At 44.0% G+C, this 22,027-nt stretch overlaps 2 protein-coding genes across 5 annotated transcripts in view; one reads left to right on the forward strand and one right to left on the reverse strand.

Annotated features, from left to right (window-relative positions):
- Window positions 1–137: 137 nt before the first annotated feature.
- Window positions 138–13,696, reverse strand: vps41 (VPS41 subunit of HOPS complex). Its single transcript, XM_052054861.1, has 27 exons — window positions 13,473–13,696; window positions 13,045–13,083; window positions 11,542–11,649; window positions 9,835–9,912; window positions 9,503–9,577; window positions 8,875–8,937; window positions 8,084–8,149; window positions 6,349–6,468; window positions 6,128–6,274; window positions 5,998–6,064; window positions 5,716–5,813; window positions 5,518–5,647; window positions 5,073–5,307; window positions 4,746–4,827; window positions 4,584–4,676; window positions 4,364–4,491; window positions 3,815–3,959; window positions 3,710–3,751; window positions 3,582–3,632; window positions 3,359–3,496; window positions 2,466–2,520; window positions 2,254–2,394; window positions 2,005–2,141; window positions 1,597–1,696; window positions 943–987; window positions 368–447; window positions 138–285 (listed from the first exon to the last, which is right to left on the reverse strand). The coding sequence occupies exons 1-27, from the start codon at window positions 13,491–13,493 to the stop codon at window positions 205–207; spliced, it is 2,565 nt and encodes an 854-aa protein (XP_051910821.1). The 5' UTR covers window positions 13,494–13,696; the 3' UTR covers window positions 138–204.
- Window positions 13,697–19,339: 5,643 nt separating this feature from the next.
- The window catches only part of pou6f2 (POU class 6 homeobox 2), a 51,452-nt gene continuing 48,764 nt past the window's right edge, over window positions 19,340–22,027 (forward strand). For 3 of the 4 annotated variants that reach the window (XM_052054343.1, XM_052054346.1, XM_052054345.1), the window contains exon 1: window positions 20,559–20,821. In XM_052054343.1, coding sequence (XP_051910303.1) covers window positions 20,629–20,821 — 193 coding nt within the window. In that variant the 5' untranslated portion in view covers window positions 20,559–20,628. Of the gene's footprint in view, window positions 19,462–20,558; window positions 20,822–22,027 lie in introns of those variants that run through there. The other variant, XM_052054344.1, reaches the window with a different exon arrangement.

The raw sequence follows: 22,027 nt of genomic DNA on the forward strand, positions 1-22,027 counted from the left end.
ACAAGTAGAAACAAGAACAACATTAAAACAATGCAAAAAGGTCCCCACATTTTAGTGGGTTCTAAAAAATGTCATGCCCATTCAAGTTGGTGCAAGGGTGTGCAAGAAATCCGTCCATTTTTCATTGCATTTTATCATTTTATTTGATTATTTAAGGTCTGGCAAATCATATCAGCAGCAAGTTTTACATCGCTGTTGTTTATGTCATTTTTTCATCTCCAGGATGCCGCTTCCTGGCCCACGCCTCTTTGCGCTGCAGATGTTGCAAAACTGCACTCCAGGAGTCTAGCCCAAAACAAAACAAAATTAAGAAAAATCTCTCTCTCTCTCTTTCATGCAGGATAATTATGATTTTAATATTTCTAACCGTTCCCATGGAGGGTAAACATTCCTTATGAAACATGTGTCTGCAGTGGAACACCACCACGCTGAAAGCTTTGGCCATGTCTGAAACAGAGTACACAGTGGATATAGAAATTATATACACCCCTGTTCAAATATCAGATTTTTGTGACAGAAAAACATGTGATTAAGATGAACTTCTGAACTTTATTTGGATTAATCAGAGGTGTAAGATAATAATAAATGGTGGCAAGTGTGTGCTGACTTTAACAGGAGTGTACTGGGGCTGGGGGCTATGGCTGTGTTCAGAATCAGCCAATCAGATTCAAACTCATGTGGAAAGCCAACTAGAACATCTGAGCTTCATTTGTGGTTAATAAGAGGCACTTTAAATGGTAGCATGTGTGTACTGACTCACATTTACGACTTCATTAGGCAGATTTCCCCTTTGTTTCTGTTAAATTCTGTAAACTGTGGAGTTCGCATGTTCTCCCCATGATGGAAAATGGTTTGAAAATCTTTGAACACAGATATGTAGACTTTTTCTATCCACTGTATTTGTAAGCTAGAAATAAGAAAAAGCATTCCTGTGCAACATACCTGAGGGTAAAATCGTCACATGGCACGATTCACAAATGTTCTCCTCTGCAAAGAAAAGCCCACAAAAGTATAAATGAGTTTCAATATGATAATACTAGGAGCTGACGTAGGCCAATGCCAATTCCGATATTCGGCAGAAAAAATTCTCATAACTGATTAATTCGCTGATTAATTAAAGAATATACAATGAATATACAGTATACTGCGATTGGCTGGCAACTGGTTCAGGGTGTCCCCCGCCTACTGCCCACGACCCTTGTGAGGTTAAAGCGGATCACAAAATGGATGGATGGATGAATGAATATATATTCTGGTCATTATTGTTATACAGTGAATTTAAGAATGTATGTTGTACCCTGTTCTCTATCTACACTCGCTGATGGTGAGGAGCAAAAGATTTTGCTGTCAAAGCAATATCATGCTCAGAAGCTTCGGCAGCTCCAACGCAACACAATAATCCAACATTGTTGTGGTAAATGTTGGACTGTTGGTGAGTTGATGTCAAGGGACAACTGAGTAAGAGCATAGCAGCTTTTAATTGGCAAAACTAGAGCTGACTATACCTTTTTTTTTTCCAAGGGCTCAAATCGGATGGTAAACAGACGAATGGGTCAGGCTGTAGAAAACATCACCCCCCCCAAAAAGTGCACCAACCGTCCACCACGATGCCTCTGCTTTGCGTGCGATGCATCTTCTGAAGCAGCGACAGCGAGTCGGCCACCAGAATCTTCTTACATCCCTCGCGTAGCATAATCTGTTGATGAAGATTCAACTTTTTTTTCCCGCCATCTAATATAAATAAGGGATACTATATTTAATATTATTTGGAGAATATTTGAAAATAATATTGCCGTTATCACTTGTCTGTAAATATTTTTGAGCAGATAGATTGATTCCACAATATTCTTAAAAATATAATTAAATGTAAATACAATGTTAAATAATTGTTTGCAATTGAGTTGCGATTATATTTAGATTAATTTAGTCATTTTACACTAGCCAAAACATAATTGTTCTGTAAGAAATAGGACGTGAATTCCAAAATCAAATGGGAGCACGAACCTGCAAGTTGTAGTCATGGAGAATCTTGACGAGGGAATCCCTAAGGTCAGGGATCTCCATGCCCTCCTTGATACGATGGATCAACAAAATGGGGTCCACGTGCGTGCCGATGTTGTTCAGCAGGCCTGTGATGAACGCTGGCGACGCAAACCAAAAGAAAACTGGGCAAAACTCATCAGGCAAAACGAAAGCATACTGCGTGACATTTGTCAGGGTGGCCGTGTCAAAGACGGTGGTCGGGATACTCACGTGGCTTGTCGATGGAGTAGGTGATGAGATCCTCCCACAGCTCTGCGTCATCCTGCTCCTTGGCAAACTCGATGGCCTTGTCCACATTCCCCAGCTCCATCATGATCATCTGCAGGGCCCGTCTGCAGTTTCCCATTCGGCCTGCGGAACCACTTGCGTTCAGTCGATTCCGCCACGGATGCGGCAAAGTGAATGTCAAGATTTATTCTTACTTAGCAGAAAGACGGTCTCCTCCACAAAGTGTCTCTGCTGGCAAACCTCCAGAGCCTGCAAGAGGAACTTGCTGGATCAGTGGTGGGCACTCCCAAAATTATTACTAAATATAGAAGTATGTATATGTATATTTCTGCTTGGCTCTCGACGAAGGCGGACGCTTTTTTTGCACAGCTCCTGCCCCCACCCCGCAACCTCTCCCTGCTCGCCACTTAGTCTTTGTGCTGTCTTTGTCTAACTTTTTCCTAGCCTCCTACCGTATTTTCATCCGAAGAACTAACCATGGAATTTGGTGTTGGCAGCTTTCTGTTCTATCACAAAATTCAACCGACGGGAGCGGCTTTATTGGAAGTGAAGAGGCTCCCGATCATTCTGGATGGTTTGGTTTCCCATTCATCCTCCCCCTTATTACATGTTATGTCTTGTGACTTGTTGTAACTGTCATATACTTATTTATGTGCTAGGGTCTTTTTTTTTTTATCCTGGACTTAAATTATCCTCAGAAGAGGATAGTTCGAGCGTGGGGTTTTTTCCCCTCTCCCTACCCAGCGTTTTCCTTTCTGAAGTCTGGTTGTAATTGCGGGACATTGCGGGACAAATAAAGGATATCTTAATACAAAACATTTTTGAGAAAAAAAAACAAAACCAACCCCCCCCCCCCACACAATTTTTTTTAGAATAAACTAACTTTAAATATGAAACATTTATTGAGGAGAGAAGTTAACTGAAAATATACATTTAAACCTAATTTTGGAAAAAAAAAATGTGTGCAAATATTGCAGGCCTTGACTTGTATATGATCGAGATGGTTTCCAGGTGTGCGTCCCTTGACGCGTGAATTGACACCACGGTTTGCGACAATAGCCGTTCGGGGGGTTAAGAGGATGTGTACCTTCTCCAGCGGGCAGTGTGTGCTGTCTCTCAGGAAGGGCAGCAGATTGGGCCGGTCAAATTCGGCATACAAGCCGATCTGCTTCTCGTGATACTTTTGGCCTTTGTGGTGGTCCCGCTTGAACAGTTTGTGAAGGTACTGCCCGGGGACAAGCGAAAGTACTTTCAGCGCTAACTCAACAACAACAAAAGGAGGAGGAGGAGAATAAAGGTTGCCCACTCACCACATGAAGAAGCTCAGGCCTGTCTGCTAATTCCTGCACCACTCTGTCCATCTAAAGTAACAGGAAAAAAAACAATCAGTGAACATCATAGTCCTACTTACAAATGACGAACATGATGTCGTGCTCACTGATATTTTGTCTTCATTGTCCAGAAGCATGTCCACAGCTTTCTGCACACACAAAAACGTCCATCAGGTGACGGTCGCCGTGGTGACGCAGGATGCAAGACCAACCTCTGTGTCAAAATCCATGAGGAGCACGATCTTGTCCTCGATGGAGGAGAAGAGGTTGTGCTTGTGGATGAGCTGGTAAACGTCTTTGTGGCGGAGACGCAAGTAGATCTCCAGCGCGCGGTCATAACGCTGGTCGTACGTGTAGCTGGTGGCAAGAAAAAAAAAAAAGGACAAATTATTTCATTTCATTTGCTGTGCAATAAATACTGTGCATTCAAATTGTATCTGGCTAATATATAATTTTCACGTTGATATTTAATTCGTATAAAGTCCTATAAATTCTCCTTGGTCCTGTATTTCCCAGTTGAGGTTCCACTTTTTGCATCCAGAATTAGGCTTATGGTAATGGCATTTTGACTTGATTAAATGTGATTGTCTTCACAATGAAAGATGTTATTCAATTAGTTTATTAAAATGAAAAAAATTTCCATTTAATTCCTTTTAACTTCTATTTTACTATCCACCCAACCATTATCCGTACAGCTTATCCACAATAAGGTCAGACAAGCTAATGATGCCCTTGATTTAATAACGAATATGGCGACTCACAGCTCGGCCAGTGTGGTGAGCAGGGTCGCGTTCATAGGGTGCTTGCTCAAGTGGTCGGTGACAGCCTGCACAATGGCCAAGTTGTTGTAAAGCTCTCCCGGCCACTCCCGGATCAACGTAGCGAAACCCTAAGCGGGCACGCGGGCGGAGAAAACGCACTTTGAGGACTTGAGAGGCTTAAATGCGCAACACTTGCCCATTCAACTTGGAAGTACCGTACCTCGTAGTCCGTTTGGAGGAATTCATGCAAGATCATTTCGTAGATGGCCGGCCGAAGACGCAGGTCGCCTCTGGGTAAATACTGACTGATGGCCTACAATTGAAGACAAGCAAAATTGTTGTTTCGAAAACTGAAATTTGGTGTTGCTTGACTGTGACTTACCTTCAGTTGTCCGATGGTCTTGAATCTGTACACCTCATTTTCCCACAGTTCCATGTTTTTCCCGAGAATCTTTTGGCACTTCCTGCATGAGACAGTATTACGCAAACACAAGACACACATTTCGTCAATATATACAAAGAAGAAAAGTATGCAGATATCACGAATGGTAAGACAGTGGCTGTGTCTAAATTCATAGGCTGCGTCGTCCAACGGCCCCATTTTCGGCGGCATGAGGTCCGCGAAAGAGTTCCATCGGATCCTCCAAAGCACTCTTAGACTTGAGAGGGCAGGTGTACCTAATGCCAATAGCTATTATTAAAAAGAAACCTGGCGGCGCCGTCGTAGTCGCCCTTCTCCACCAGGTGGTTGATATAGGCCATGCCGATCTTTTGCACGTCGTGTCTCTTGATGTTTTTGAAGCTGATCTCGGCGGCCATCAGCGCCTCCTCGTACTTCTTCTTGTCCAGCAGCCAGTCGATGTGGTCGTCCTGGTCGCGCTCCTTGGCCACCACCACGTCTTTGGGGCTGACAATGTAGAACAGCGACTCGCCCTCCGAATGCTCTGCACACCACAACACATTGGTGGACCTTATAACTTAAGATATAACTTATCATGAAGCCAAGCTTAAATGAAGAAATATAATAAAATCTTTCGGGAGGTGGTGGTGGTGGTGGTGGGGGGGGGGGGGGGGGTGGGGGGGGGGGTTACGATACGGTCCGTCTCCAATAGCAGCACATAATGTTGCTGGATTTGCTGCAACGGTAATCTCACCGAGACGGTAGTCGCGACACTCGTTCTCCTGGTAGTTGCGCACGGTCAGGGCGTCCGACGAGATCTCCTCGCACGACTCTGGCAGAGGCTGGATGATGTCGAGACGAGGCCGCGCAAGGAACTCCACATCCTGGCACCCCCCGCCCCCCAAAACAAACATTAGAAATATGGTCCCAAATCCTTTTGGGTTTTGCTTACCATGTGCTCAGGGTTCTCCTTCACAAAGAACAAGGTGACCAGCTGATCAGCCAGGGGGGCCAGCCCGCTGATGAAGAATTCCGTCTCGAAGGCGGAAACTGTAAAAAAAAGTATTGAACATCTTATGTTGTTTATCTGAGCATCCACAGAGCAAACCGTGATAATGACATTTTCTGTTCCCCTCCTACTTATAGTTTATTTTGATCGGACTGATGTTGCACTTTCCTACAAAGAAAAAGTCTATTCCCTTACACATTATGACATTGCAGAAGTTTTCCATACCTATTTCCACGTAACGACTGGGCAGGTCCCTCATTTCCGTGGGACGTCGTTCCTTTACGACACAAATCTACACAGGAGGAGGTGAAATTACAAAAAAGTGGCTTGATAAGGTCAAGTTAAAATGGCAAACCTTGATGGAGGTGCCCCAGCCCACGATAAGGGTGGTGTTGTCCTTCCAACACAGACTGCACGGGTACATGTCAGGCCTCAGGCTGACATCGTCGCGCAGCACGTTGGTGATACGTTGCTTTGCACTGATGTCGTAGATTTTGACGCCCTAACCCGAACATACGGCATCAAGTCTCAATCCTGCCTGATCACAAAGGGTCTGCCACAGGAGGGGTTGCGTACCACGTTGTTGGCCCAAGCGATGAGGTTGGTTCTCCACTGGACGTTGGTAATTGTCCCCTCGCCTTCGTGCAGGAGGGACGTCTTCCAGCGGTTCATCCAGTTGCGCTCGTACAAGAGAAGCTCCAAGGACAAGAGACAAGTCAGTGGAGAATGCGGAGCAGTAGTGTCATGCAACCAATAGAGGGCAGTGCATGCACAGAAGATTGGTGAGGGGGGGGGGCTGTGGACAGAGAGGCGTTCCTTCCTGCAAGGAACCTCTGTTGGGTGACTATTTGATTAAGTGCACCGAGAACGATAGCAGGACTGTTTTAGCATGGGAGACATTTACAAAGAGAAAATCAAAGCACCATGAAAAAAATGCAAAATTAGTATGACAAAAACTGTATACATTTCATTTTTTTCAATTTGAAAATGACCCATCTGTAAAATTTATTATCCCAGTACTTTCTGTAGTCAAGTCATAGGCTACATTTTAGCATACCAGTCGTTAGCATGTTCGAAAGTGAACATCTGTGCGAGTTTCTGATTGGCCCGAGTTAATGTGTCCTTTAATTCACATATACTGTAGCGATACAAAAGCAGCACATCAGTAAGAAGGCCCAGAGCCAGCCACCAATAAACGCTTTGGCCCACCAAGAGATGGCGTGACAAAAGAACGGAAGTGAACATTGAATTTTTCTTTGGAATGGGACGCGCCTCCCGTCGAGGCGCATTGATTTCCGAGGCAGGCACCTTGCAGGGGCCTTCAGCAAGAGGAATCGGCGCCGATTCAAAGAAAATGGCAAAGCTTGCCGCTAACAATGACGGGAAAGAAATGTTGCTCGATGTATAAATGTCAATGTGCTTGATCTAAAAATAATCCACGGCATTATTACAAATACTCAGCAGCCACGACATTGGGTCCACCTGGTCGAAAGATCTTCAAACTACAGCGGTACCCTCACTTACTGTCCGTGGTTCATTTCCTTCTGTGACCATTTGCCCATCATATCAATTTTGCCCATTGAAATGCCATTATTCTGTTCTAGCCACAAAAGATAACACTACATTTATTCTTTCAGGTTTTAAAAGGTACAGTGTGTCAAATTAGTGTGGCGAACTGATACAATGTAATAACCTAAATTCAAAGCGCATGCGCACGACAGTTCCTCGGAGAGGCAAACAATGAAAGAGCCAAGAGAGAAAGAAAGGTTGTGCTTAGTCTGTGTGTGCGTGTTCGAATGTGAGCTGTGGCCTACAATCACTTTTTTTTGAGTGTTCCTATGTCCTATTTTTGTGCTTGCCTGTTTGTTTTGTTCAAGATGAAGTGGTTCGGCTTGCACACACGCAAGGGCATCACATTATCCTAACTTACATTTATTCCTCACTTGAATCAAGCGGCAAGCTTGCTCATAACTCTAATTTTGGCTCCCGACACAAAGAAAAACTCAGAAGTCAAGGCAGCACGGTGTGGCATCTCGATAATGATCCACTCTTGTACGGAAATTTCTGGCATTACTGGATAGCACTTTGTGAAAATGGGCCGCTCTCCCGAGAGCACTCCAGAAAGACAGAAAAGCTTTCTTTTCTTCTTTTCGCCCCCCCCCCCCACAGCAGACAGACAAAGAAAGATTGTCTTCTTTAGCCATAGCCAGCATGTACCACGAACAATGGATTTGAGAATGGAACGTCCCAAAAATAAAAAAGTGAAATGGGAAATGGGGCTGGGGTGGGTGGGGGGGGTGTTTAAAGTTACCTTGTTGCCGCCGGTGACAAACTGCTTGTAGTTGGATCTGGAGAAGTGGGGGTGTAATGCCACCACCTAGCATGAGAGATGATACCATTAGCATTGGGGAAAGTGAAATGGGATTGATGTCTTTCAATATTCCACCACACATGGAAAAAAAATGGATTGACACATGTGGATGAGAGGAAATACAGAAAGAAAACTTTGCTTAAAATTGGGGAGTGGGAATTTGTGTCCCATTTTCCATAAGATCAGCAATTCACACAGAACTCAATGAAGGTGACATCCATATGCTTTTTTCAGAATGCATACAGAACAACTGTAGGTAAGTCACGTTTGTTAGTTTGGAAAAAAAAACTGGATTTGTTTATGGTAAATACAAAAACATAACACTGTACAGTATTTTGGTAATATCGCAAATGCTATCAAAATATGGCTCGACGGTGTAGATTTCACTTCTTGATTGTTGATACAATTGATTTAAGGTATCGGAGTGCTCTGGAACATTACCCTCACAGTAGATGATGATTACTGAAGCAGGATGATAATGACATCACAATTTTCGTGGCTTCAGAGTCATGACGTCTAACAGCTGTTTTGACAGCCCGTCACATTGCCTGTCATGCTGCCTTTTTCCTGTGTCATTGTTCTGTGTGACAGGTACCGACAAAGAAAGGAGCTGGCAATTTACCAGCTGGAGAGTTGGTGTGAGAGATGTATCTGAGGCCAGGTAGCATTTAGATGAAAGTGAATTTTGAGGGCAATGCAATTTTCCTCTGCACAGGGCATCCGTTACTTACTTTTATGGGACAATCAAAGTTCTCGTGGAAGCCTTCTCTTGTGTAGAGGCCAAACACTTGCACCTGCAACAAGCAACAACAAAAGGTGAATAACTCAACACCCCCGCTTTAATTGCCGCCTCTGCAACTAGCCCGGACTTTCGGGAAAAAACTGCGGAATACCCTTCTTTGATTTGTTCCACCAGGTCGCCAATTAGTGCACAACTTGATTCCGGGGGGGAACCCTGCGGGCTTTGAAAGTTTGCTAATCTTTGACTCTACCGCCTATTCTTGTGTACTGTAAGAGGACCACCAAGTTGACATTAGTGCATCACAGCCATCTGGGGGTAAAATCACGCCAGATCCTGATGCCATCTCAGCGGCAATTAAGGATTAAGTTAGATTCGTAGGGATTAAAGGGCCCCCTGAACTCAAGTGTGACTGGCAAACTTTTGATGACGATAACCATCAGTAACAAAGATAATTTCCTGCGCTGAAACGGCAGGTTAACACTGGTGCCGTTAAACTTGCTCAATATTTCATTCCGACGGTATTAGCACAGAGTTTGGTGGCGGATAAGGGGTGCCAATAGAATATGGTGCTGTGCCACTTGTGTGCTCAAAGCTCAAGAAGGTGAAAGCTGTCTGACCTTGCCATCCTCGGAGCAGATGCCCACGTGCTCGCCGCTCTCGTCCAGGCTGATCTGGTTGATCTTCACCGAGCTCTACAGGAACAGAAAAAAACATGGCTGTATCTCAAATCACTGTTGCCCATTGAAATGAATGGAAATACCATCAATCCGTTCCAGCCTCCTAAAAAAAACCCATCAAATCTTTGTCATGTGTGTTTTTATTAATAAGAAAAATAGCACTATTAACAACAATAATAATCAATCAAAGAAAACAATATGGGAAAAAGAACAATCAGATTTCTATGTGCAGCATTATTCTTATTATTTTGGCTTCTATTCAGTAAACTCACAATTTCAAACTTCTGGGTGACATTTCCCTGGATGTCCAGCAGGAAAACCTTTCCAAAATGCGTCCCCAAAGCAAGAAACTGGAAACACAAAAATAAGTATAAATTCAACAAGCGGAATGAAAGATTTGTGAATTATAAAACCAAATTGTGTTTGTGTGTAGGTGAAGGGGATTAAAAATAAATAAGTAAAAAGGAGTATGGGTGCGGATTGGGTGAGCTTGTGAGCAAAAGTGTGAAATTGCCATTGCTCTTTATTAAGTCAGGCAGTGTGAAATGGCATTTCTTCTTAAATTAAAATGCTTCAGCATAATAAATGCACTGTACGTCTGACTTCTCTTCACCCTCTTGCTGCTTAACTAAGCTAAGCACAGAGCTATTATTTTCATGGAATTATTTTTTTTGTTTCATGTGTGTGTGTGTGCAGTGTGTGTGTGTGTGTGTGTGTGTGTGTGTGTGTGTATGAGCGTGTCCACTAGGGAAAAAGAAAGTAGGTATGGAGGGGGGAAAAAAGAAAAATGTGGCTTTAAGTGTGTGTTCGTGCACCCCAGCCTAATCCCCCCTTACCCCCTCCAATACACACACACAGCTCTCTGGCAGCATGTGGCCCAGCAGCATGCTTGAGTGCAGCCTATAATGAAATGCTTATATTTACAGGCACAGCTGAGCGTGTCACACAGACCCCACCACAATCTTCCCAAATAAAATAAAATAAAATAACACAGAAATAAATAAATAGAAGTGTTGGAGGGCCGTGAGGCGCAGCAACTTTTAAAAGGGATTTATCGAGACGGGGGATTGTTCAAACGGAAATCCCCATTCAGACGCTTAAAATATGAGACCTCATGCTCACGTTCACGGTGGGGAAGCGAGAAATTTTGGTGGGGCGATGCTGGCGGCTGTGACCATGCAGGGCTCTGACCAAGTGCGCAATGGGACTCATTCGACTGTGGGAAGCTGTCAACGAAGTTAAGGTAAAGAAAATCTTATCAAATCAAAGTAGTATGATTTAACAAAATACATCAGTAAATAAATATAATAAAATAATAAAAAGAAAAAAAAAAAACGTTTTTAAAATTCAAATAAAAATGTACTTGATAAAATACCCAAAAATTTGAAATGGTAAACAATAGTCAAAATGGTCAAGATTTATATCATGCAATTAATGTTCAAATATATACATGTTACTACTGTAATTAAAAACTGAAATCAAAGTTAGTACCATGCCTAACAAAAATGTAACAAAATAATAAACAATAATAAAACAATGTAAAAGACAGAAAAACAATACAATAAATTTACTTTTATTGGGGTTTTTTCGTTTGTTTTTTTAAATAGAGATACAGTGAAGTGCTGGTCATGACAGTTCCCAGGTCATCGTAGCTCGCCACTGTACCTCCACGCACACTCCTGAAAACGGAAAAATAACTAACAAACCAACAAAGAAACAAACTCCTTATTGGAGGCAACAAATGCTTCCATGTGGAGCTGATTCGTCCGCACCCCTGATGGCAGGCCTGCGATGACAACCACCGGCGAGAGAGCGGGAATGAAAAGTGGAACCGACAATGGCGTCTGGCGCGTCTCCTTGTGAGGAGTGGCTATGCATGCAGGTGAGAAAGCCACGTCCCCCCACGAGACGGAGTGTGAAGCGCACGTCTCGACAATGTGCCGGGCAAAGGCCCCTGTGAGGTGCGGCCCACTGGCTACCTTGTCGTGGACGGTCATACAGCTGGCTGCGTCGCTCTGGAGGATTTCCGTCACACCATTGGAGAGGCGTTCATATTTCAACTTGGGCTCCTCCTCGCTGTCCTCCTCCTGGGTAACAAAGAAGATGCGCCGCATGACTGATCACTTTTGACACGCCTTCAAACTGTTATCACGACCAAAAATGTCCTGACCATGACACACACATCTGGTTTATTAGATTAGTAGTTGATTATTCTATTATTTGTTTCACCTCTATTCATTATTCTAAGTTTGGGAGCAATGTGGGATTATGTGGCTTTTGCAAATTGTCCCCAAATTGCAGCAGCTGTCTCCTTGAAGTTAAAATGACGACCACGACGTGAACGGTCGAGCGATGTCATCCTCGGTTTGAACTGTAAAACTGTGACTTCCAACAAAAAGAAGGAAAATTGTCCCGACTCTCTGGCGCAGGCAGCGATAGATGGTAAAAGTTTGAAAGTGCGTAGTTTCTCTGCAGCGGGATACAGTTTGGCTTTTTCTCGTTTGATACGGTGGCGCAGTCCGTGACAAATGCCCTCGCATCAAAGCTCTCGCCACCGTAATACACAGGAAATAGCCTAGGTATGGCATTGTTGAGTGGGAAAAGGATTGTTTGTGAAAATAACACTTTCTCCACGCTCTTGTCCCACATTCAGCCCCCCACCAGCCGCACCCCCTCCAAACTCAGCGGGACATCAGAGCGCACCCAGGCAGTGTTTGGACTTCATACATCCGGCAGACTGTGCAGCATCATTTAGAAAGCTGATTGTAAGTAATCAGCCCATGACGCACCGGCCCACAAGTGTTGCTTTGTGCCGGCGGAAGACTTTTAAGTTTGTCTTATGAAAAGAGCAAATGCACGGGGATGAAGCTTTCTTATGACAAAATGAAAATGCAGTCAGCGCATTTCACGCAAGATCATGGAAGGCCCTTGTGCTGCTGTCTTGCGCAGTATGCACGAGGAAGAGGAGCCATAAATGGCACGAGTTAGTCAATTTAGTTGAAAAAATTTGCATATTGTGGCTTGAATGTTTGTTAAAATACCTCCTTTATGCTCATATTTTCGCTTTTGTCTTCTTTAAATGGGAATTAATGTATATATGATTTTTTAAAAAAGGAATGTTTCCAACTCACTGTGCTGATGTTCTGCTTCTGGCTTTGTTTTCCCGCCAGGTCGGCGGATGAATCTATAATTTATTTAGTGTACTCACGACTCTCAGGTGCAGCGCATAAGAGCTGAAAATCACTCATAATATTGACAGATGTGGTATGCACCGCATAAATAAGTGTTTTGACACCTCTGAAAACAATCCTATTGAGACTGGTTATATACATTGTGAGGTCTTATTAGACTTGAAACATCAGCGGGGCTTGATGGAGCTGTGCACACACTGGACACTGATGTTGACGGTAAAGAAATAACAGCACAGAGGAAAACTACTCATTCCAGACAGTGGGATCAGTGGTCCTATTTATTGATCTTACCTCTGATTCATCTGTAAATTCCTCACTGGGTTGTCTGCTCTGTTTTGGGAATCACAGATTAGATTAGCTCAAATTTGATTCTAATTACACATCACAAGAAGTGTAAAGCACTGAAATCCAGATTGTATCTAAACAGAGTACTGGTCTAAAAATCAATAAACATTACATTATTCATCTCTCTCTCTCTCTCTCTCTCTCTCTCTCTCTCTCTCTCTCCATGTATTTCTACACATCAATGGGCATGATGACGTATGAGTAAAAACACAGAGTACACAGTAGAGCTTTGATGCACTTAAAGGCATTTCGGGAGCGAGAGTAGCCTCGATATAAAAATAATAAATAAAACAACCGAGCTCTACAATTGAGGTTGAACGAGTTGATTTGGTCGTGACAACATTAGCAGGCTAACGTCAGCGGGCTAACCTTACCGCTTCAATCACTTCCGCCATCGTTACGCCAGGTCTTATCCAACAATAAACTTCACCCGGCCTGGAAACCTACTAAAAAATCTCGAACGGTACCGTTATGTACCCGACATGACGAAGACCCCTAATAAATAAATATTCACAACATAAGAAGAGTGGTAGTTGCTCGCCACAGACTGCGGGTGCTGTCTTTAATTTGAATCACATGACAAAAATATTGACGCCGGGAATTGTGGGTACTGTAGTTGTCTTGCTGGAATGTGTTGCACTGGCTCACCGAGAAGGCCGCGGTCATGGTGGGAAGCACTCAATTCCGGAGAATTACATTTCTTCAGGTATGAATTTCGGCAATAGTTTTCAGCAAATGTGTGTGCAAATGTTTACATGGTTAGGTATTTTACACTTCAGTATTCAGCCAGTAAATGAATGTTAAACGATGCATTAAATTAAACAGCGTCAAAACAGGTAACGGTGGACTTTTCTTCCCACCACTAAGAATTCAATACTGTAATGCCCTTCAATGTGGTCAAGGATGCACGCAGTTGCGGATGCAATTTGTTCGCTTTTTAATAAACAAAAAAAAAGAGGCAGCAATTAAAACACATTCACAGGAGCAGCTGCTGGCCACAACTTACGCCCATGCGCTCCACAGTACACTCAGACTCCTCAACTTGGCTCGTCCCCTCTCTATGACGTCACCCCTACTCAACTAACCCAGTCCTCAAATACAAAAATAACAAAAAACATATATTACAATACGTTCAGATGGAAAAAGAAATGCGTGCACTGGCTTCATTACTTTGTGTATATTTATTTTCTAACAGGGACCATTTTGTTTTTATGGAACTATTCTACAACACTATCTATTTTCTTTTTGTGATGCTCTCCAAAACAATTGTCCCCAATCTTTTTTTGTGTAACGGACCGGTTGAGACAAATAAATGCTGTTTGCGGACCGGCAACCAAGCTTGTTTTTCATTGCTTTTAATTTGCAAGTTTTAAAGTACGGGTACTGACAACAAGGATAATTACAGAGTAAATCCACATTTTATTAACGTCCATTCCTTTCAAACAGTGTTATTCTACTGCACATAAAATGTCGAATATAATAAAATAACCTAGTGAACTATTAAGAAATTGACCAATTAGTAATAATAAATTACCCTTTTAATGGAACCATAATCATTTTCATACGCCGTTAGCATCTATACTACTTGCAAATAAGTTTTGGATGCCTAATTTATAGAATCGTGAATTTACTGAACAGTAATCATGAGTTTTTTGAGTAGTGATACAAATTATCCTCTAAAATCTTTTTTTAATGAGGGTTGTACTGTAACCAGCTGGAAATTCTTTATGTGTAATTCTTGAATAAACACTCCAATGAATAATGATGTTCATTTTCTTGTTGTTGGTTCCTGTTGGTTGACTGGCAGAGCCCTTCACACACTCTCACGGGCGTATTTGGACCCCCCGCCCCCATTCGTATGGTCAGCTGCCAAAACTGGAAAGTGGCCCCCAATCCACTCTACCGCCTTTCATCGTCTCCCGACGAGCTCCTTCTGGCGTGAACGGTTGCTCGCCAACTTCTGACCGAGTTTATGAACGGTATGATATGCCTTGTCTTTATTGAAATTGTCTCACGCTGCTATTTCCCCCACTTCGTCCATCCTCAGGAGAATCCTAATGCACTGATACCAAGAGGGAGATTTTACAATCTACTTAACAATGATTTATTGATCGAGGCTTCCACCCTCAGAGAGAATTACCTATTCCTTTTTGGGAAATCAGATTTTCACACCTTTTCATTCACATGGTGATGGTCCCGGGGGATGGCGCCACTAGCTTTTGAGTGGCAGCGAGTCCTCTGTAGTGTCCCTCCGCTGCAGTGCCCTCTGTACAGGATGCCACCGTGTAGACGTTTACATAATTTATGGCTTGATAAATGCATTGTCCAAAGTTCCACTTCATAGGGTATTTTTTCATAGGGGAAAATAAAAGCAGAAAAACAACCCTTGACCCTCATAGGACGAGTCAGATTAGGGCACTAAAAGCTTTGATGCTTCAGAATGTCAGTCCAGTCGATCGATCTAGTGAAAAAAAAAAAACAAGAAGAAGAAATTGTTTTAAAAATAATATAATCATAGAGTTATACCTGACCAATCGAAGGCTGCTCCCTGTTCCGGACCTGCTGGTGCCGATTGAGCTTCAAAGAGCTTTTTTTTAATACACTCCTTTGATAACACTCAGCCTGCACTCGCCCTCCAATCATCCACAAGGGAGGGTTTGCCGGAGAGAGAAAGAGTGGGGATTGCAGGGAGGGGGGTGCTAACTGTTGATCCTTTTAATGAGTGTGATGGAAGGAAAATTATCATATTCGTTCTTCACTACATCAACTGCTGCTTGTGTTGAAAAGAAGAGTAAGCTTTAGTTGCAATTGGAGATGGTAGATAACACCTTTAAATGAAATCACATTTCTGATTTTCATCCATTTTTTTCCCCCTGAGGTGGGTAAAAATATCGATTCCGTTCTCCATGCAAACTTGCGAGCGTTGGATTATTTTTTTTTTTTACAGATGATGTGAAAATGGCCCTTTTGTCAAAACATGTACTTGTGTGGAAACATGATCCCTACTAAATGCACATTTTATGTCCGTGCAGTCCTGTATCATTTGAGAGAAAGATCATATTTTTGGCAATGTTGATCTTTTATATCCATGTATCAAACTACGATACATTGCTAGAGATATGGAACATTGGAAAAGTTGTTTTTTGACTTTATCCTAAAAGTTCATCGATCATAATATGTTGCAATATCAATATTGGAAGCTAGTGCACCAAAACGGTATCATAAAATGCAATATCAATATGGGAGGCTGCTGTATCGCTACCTTATCTTTCAAGATAATATGTGATACAATGCGTTTGAAATTTGATGCCGATGTATCAATGTTTTGAGACATTAATACACCACGTCGCCATATTGATAGTTTGTTCCCCCGTCAATCAACACCGTGCCACTCGTGCGTCAGGGTGGCGAGCGCCCCCCCTCCCCCAGGGAGACCCCCCGTTTGACGTGACACATGATCATCTCTGAAAATGCTAATCAATAGAATGAGTTGAAGCTGTCGCGGCTGCTCAATGCCAGCGTGTCTGGTAACGACGTCACTAGTCATCACACATTGTGTTGCATTTGATTTTTGGAGTGCACACAAATCAGATGTGGGCCATCGAAGCACATTTTCTCCTTTTCGCGCACCCCCACCGCCAAGTCACCTCGTTCCCCCACCCCCCTCCTCCACCTCGCCTTGATAGGTCCACTGGAGGGCAAAATGAATACCTAATTGAATCTTGCAGTCATCAAAATAATCAATAGCTTTTTATTATTTATTCTTCACAGTCTGTTGCCTGCTTGAAGGCTGCAAGGGGCAGCGGGAAGCAGCTCAGAAATTTCACCGGGGCATGAGAGTTTGCAACACCTTTAAAATGAGAGCAGTGTTTCTTTTTTCTCAGTGAAAGATATATGTGTGTGTGTGGTGGGGGTTGGTGGGGGGGGGGGGGTAGAATAAAAGAAAATGGGAATCTTTGCCCCGGCAGCGATGATGAAAAATAGAATAAACAAGCCAGTGACACTTTGGAGAAGAGCGGCATTCTCTCCGTCCATCCCTCTGTCTTTTTCCTCCTTTTTTTTTTCCTTTCCCCTTTCCTCCTTATTTCATCATATCACAAACGTGTGGCGCTACCTTCCTAATGCCGGCATTCCTCTTCCTGACAGACTCCAAACAAGTGCCGGGAATGAGATCAGGTCTCTAATCTTCCTCCGGCTTGCCAGGCTGCAAGATGATGGTGGGGATGATGATGATGATGATGATGATGATGGTGGTGGTGGTGGTGATGGGGGGTGCTGCTGCTGGTGCCGGTGGAGGCCCACAGATCTCAGCACCTAATTGAACGAATGAAATTAGGCGTTTATTCATTTACCCCCCCCCCCCCCCCACATCCCCCCATTGGAAAAATGCTTTTAATGATGAGCTGGTCGTCGGACTCTATACATTTATTTATAAGCCGATTTATTCATGATGGCATCATTTGCAAAATATTCAAATTTGTTTGGCAGCCAATTACTTTGTTCTAATAAGCAAAGCGTTTGTACTTGGGTGGGGGTCGGGGCGCGAGTGTCTCCCAGCATCCTATCACTGCGTTAATTGAATCAATGAATGAGCTGTTTATTAATTGACCCGCTTGAAGTAGGGTAATGCCATTAAGGACCATGGGATAATCCCATCATATAAATCGATCCTTAACGGGATATTAACAGAATTACCGAGGGAGACTCCGTCAAGCCTGTTCAATATTAACTTCGCAATAAGCTTCATTTTGATGCGCATGACCGCGTGAGAGCTCGGAGGAAGAGGGAAAAGCACTCGGCGCCGAATGGCGAGAGATGTGACAGTTCTCTGCATCAGATACGCCGACGCTCATAGCGTGTGGGCCAACACTGGATGAGGGAGGGTGGTGGGGGAGGGGGGTGCCAATTGATCCTTGAATGGGGAAAGTGGGATTAGATAATGGGTGGTGTATTTGAACATTCATTCATTCATTCATTCATCTTCCGAGCCGCTTGATCCTCAGTAGGGTCGCGGGGGGTGCTGGAGCCTATCCCAGCTGTCTTCGGGAAGTAGGTGGGGGACACCCTGAATCGGTGTCCAGCCAATCGCAGGGCACACAGAAACGAACAACCATCCGCACTCACACTCACACCTAGGGACAATTTAGTGTTCAATCAGCCTGCCACGCATGTTTTTGGAATGTGGGAGGAAACCGGAGCACCCGGAGAAAACCCACGCAGGCCCGGGGAGAACATGCAAACTCCACACAGGGAGGCCGGAGCTGGAATCGAACCCGGGACCTCTACACTGTGAAGTCGACGTGCTAACCACTGGACTACCGGGCATGACCTACTAATTGTAAAAGAAACATGTTGTGATTGTCATGAATGGGTCCTTAGTAGGGTTTTCCAAAAAAAAAAATCTTTTCAATCGCAATTTTTTATTCAAGAGATGTGAATGCATTGGCACTCGAACAAATGGAGTTGTTCCACTTTATTTAGCCATCGACGGGCTTATCAGGAGCATCAAAGTGGCAGCGATGCAACAATGTACACAGACAACTTTTCAACACTCGCCGGTGCATATTGACTTGACTTGAGTGCGTTTACAAAAAATTTGAAGAATTTTAAATTTTCTGTATGCGGCCCAGTTCGGACACCCCCGTCTTATGTACCAGCATGACCAACATGTCATGTTTTCTTCCTAGAATTTTTTTTCTTCATCCACACTGAACATCAACTCTTCCATCAAAGGGAAAATAAACAGTACTTCATTTAAAATGCACGACACATTCTGTAGGTTCAAATGAAATTTCTTTCTCTCTCTTTTTGTTTCTCTCTCCCTTCCTTTATCTCTTCCTTTCTTTGTGCGCATGTACACATGCTGGTCACCTGCCCTTTGCTAAGACATATTTAGGTTGATCCCCTAAATAAGGAAGCATAGCGCGGGCCCCGCTGCCCCTCGTCTGCGTCTCGGAGCCCGAGGTGGGATGAACACTGTCCGAGGAGTTCTTCGGTGGCCGAACACAAGGCGGAAGAGACAGATAGAGTGAGGGTGGGCAGTGTGCGATGGTGGGAGGGAGGGACGCTAGGAAGGAAAGGAGGAGGTGGCGACGGCAACATCCCCGCCGCTCGTCTTTGGGAAGCCACCTCAGCGTGAAAGCCGCGCCGGCCGTTTATGCGCTCGCGGCTTTTAGGTGGCACTTTTTGAAAGCGCTATATAAATCAGCATGTATTGTATTGTATTGTATTGTACTTTTCTGAGGGAGCTCCTAGCGCGTCGTCATGTTTGATGCCCCCTCACGTTTTGACTGATTTCAACATTGGGAATCTCGTAAAAAGCTTCCTTTTCGTACTTACTGATTTCTGCGGAGCTTCGTTTAGGTAAGAGTGCGCTTCATTGAACTCGGCCTCGGAGCTCGATACTGTTGTGTGACATTTTTGAGGACCGAACATCACACGCCGTCTCATCCTTTGCTGCTGACAGTATGGCCGGCTCGCATACCATCAATCACGTATGGCTATTGTTACAACCTGTGCAGCCTGACCAAATTTGGGTCATGCACTTAGCAAGCATGAAACATCGGAACCGTTTTGGTCATTACTTTTTGTTTTCCTCGCGCGAGCGTTGCAGATTATCGTTGTTTCATAATACCCTCGTGAGCAAAATATTGGTATTGTATCGTATCATCAAGTCGGCACAGCACCGACTTCTTGCATGTGATGAGCAGCCCGAATGTTGACTATCCCCATACCAAGCCCAAACTATGCCAAGAACGTCCAAGCCATTCGCTGTCATTTTCTTTTTATTGAATCTCAAAAAATGGTATTAAAATATATGACGGGTTCTCTGAAATTCCCAGTGACAAAATCTAAAATGAAGTCACATCAGAGCGAGAAAGAGAGATGATATAAACATGTATCGTGGATTTTTGAGATTGCAATAACATTCCGTCAGTTCTTAGAAACTGTACTTTGCGGCCCCAGCATGAAATGTTGCCGATGGGTTTCTACTTGGTCTGCAACTAACGATTATTTTAATCATCCGTCAATCACGTGTGATGGATTGCATTCTGTTTTCAATCGTTTGTTTTCCCGTTGGAAGTCTTGCGCAAGGAGTCGGGTTTGTATGCACCCGCTGTTGTGTATGTCTGCCCACAAAGGGGGAAGTTATGGAAGCTTTTTTTTAATGGCTAAAATGAAGCATGTGTCAGGTTGTAACGCTACTTTGCAGCATCACTTTGTGTCGAAAGGCAGCCGGAGAGGGAGGGAGCAAGGTGGGGGGGGGGGGGGGGGGGGGAGGGTGAGAGAGGGAGTGAAAGCGCTTGTGTGTGCGTGGGTCTATGTGTGTGTGTTGTTTAGAAAGGAAGAATGCGGGTTGCGAGAGGAGAGTGAGTGCGAGGTAGCCAAGGAGAGCGCCCGAGCACGTTCTAACCACGGCTGTGTTTTTCTTTTCCCCCCCCCGGCCCCCCAACCCCGTCTCCTCCTTTGCTTCTGGCCGCCTCGTCCGCATCCCACCTTGGCCTCCTTCCAGCTCTTCCCGGGGATCTGATGCTTACGGGGGGGCAGCTGAGCAAGCCGCTGCTCTCGCTCATGCGCGGCGGCAGCGACATGAGCGCGCTGGAACTCGGCGGCCGGCCGGACGACAAAGCGGCCGGCAGCCCCGACAGCGAGCTCAACGACGAGACGACCGTCCTGCCGGCCGACGGCCTCGAGCGGGATGGCGCCCCGGCAAAACTGTACGGTGAGTGGGGCCGCGCGTCGGCGTCTGGCTCTCGAGTGAGGCGCCGTGTTGTGTTGTGAAACTTTCAAGTAGTCGTTGCAACTTAGTCCCATTTGGCTCTCCTCGTGCTTCTATATTTTGCCGGTTCTTTCTAGGAAGCAATAAAATGACATTTGCTCGAGATGCTGTACGAGATCCAGGCCCGGAGCTGCATTTAAATTTAATATTTCCATTTTTTTTTAAATATGTTTCTCGAATTTTGCATTACTTATCCCAAAAAGTGTGAAAAAAAGTGCGTTCTTTGTCATTTTGCGACAGCTGATGGTTTCCTGTTTAGCTTTTATTTCTGAACTGACAAAATGCTGAAATGATCCATGAATTAAGTCACGAGTCTGCTCAAATGAAAAAAAACTCTTCGTTCAAGAGTCAATGACAACAATTAATGTCAGGTTGAATGTCTTTTTGGAAGAAGGCCCGTATGAACGGGGCCATATCAGCAGTGATGCTAATTGTTGTGGTTTTCCCGCCAGCTTCTTTCAACTCAGGCCTTGTTTTGTGTGATGCAAGAATTATAATTACAACAAGACAGAAACGTAGCATTGCTTTTAGGAGATTTATGGCACTTTCAACTCTTGCTTAATGTGTGTGTGTGTATTATTTTTATTCCTACGTTTTATTATTATTTTGACATCAAACTGTCCCTATTCCCCCCCCCCACCCCCACATATTATAACATGGTACTTTAGTTTTCAAAATGCACTGCATTTGCCAAACATGACATGTGACATCACGACTTAGAAGAAATATCGCTTCCAAACGTGCTCGGTTTTTAATTATTTCAATTTATTGCTTGGTCAAGACTCCAAATGGTTGGATTCATTTTCAGCAAGTTGCCACATTATTTTATTTTATTTTTTCAAATGATTCATCGTCCAGGATTTTTGGTTCTTTGCAATTGCGTGGCTGCTTGCGTGTGACGGATGACGCCACCTTTGATCGTCACCGGACATGTTGTTGCAGATGTTGTTTCGCATGCGCTCGAGTGTGAATTTGAGGAGTTGTCGGTGGTAGCGGCGGCGGTTGTGCTTCCTCTGTTCTTCTTTGCCCGGTGGCAGCGCTCTTGGCTGTCTTGCACTTTCCTCAGCGACCTGTCAGCTGGAAAGACAAAAGATGGACGAACACTCACAATATTTGTATTTTCCTCTCAACATCCAAGTTAGACATCAC

The sequence above is a fragment of the Hippocampus zosterae genome, chromosome 20 (genome assembly GCF_025434085.1).
Source record: "Hippocampus zosterae strain Florida chromosome 20, ASM2543408v3, whole genome shotgun sequence".
Classification (NCBI taxonomy): domain Eukaryota; kingdom Metazoa; phylum Chordata; class Actinopteri; order Syngnathiformes; family Syngnathidae; genus Hippocampus; species Hippocampus zosterae.

Excerpts from the sequence above, each read along its gene's own strand:
- vps41 (XM_052054861.1), bottom strand. The coding sequence starts at position 13,493 with ATGGCGGAAGTGATTGAAGCG. Across the intron at positions 9,578-9,834 it reads TCACCCAGAAGTTTGAAATT|AGCTCGGTGAAGATCAACCA; the intron begins GTGAGTTTACTG and ends CTGTTCCTGTAG. Across the intron at positions 3,497-3,581 it reads GGCCTGAGCTTCTTCATGTG|TACCTTCACAAACTGTTCAA; the intron begins GTGAGTGGGCAA and ends GTCCCCGGGCAG.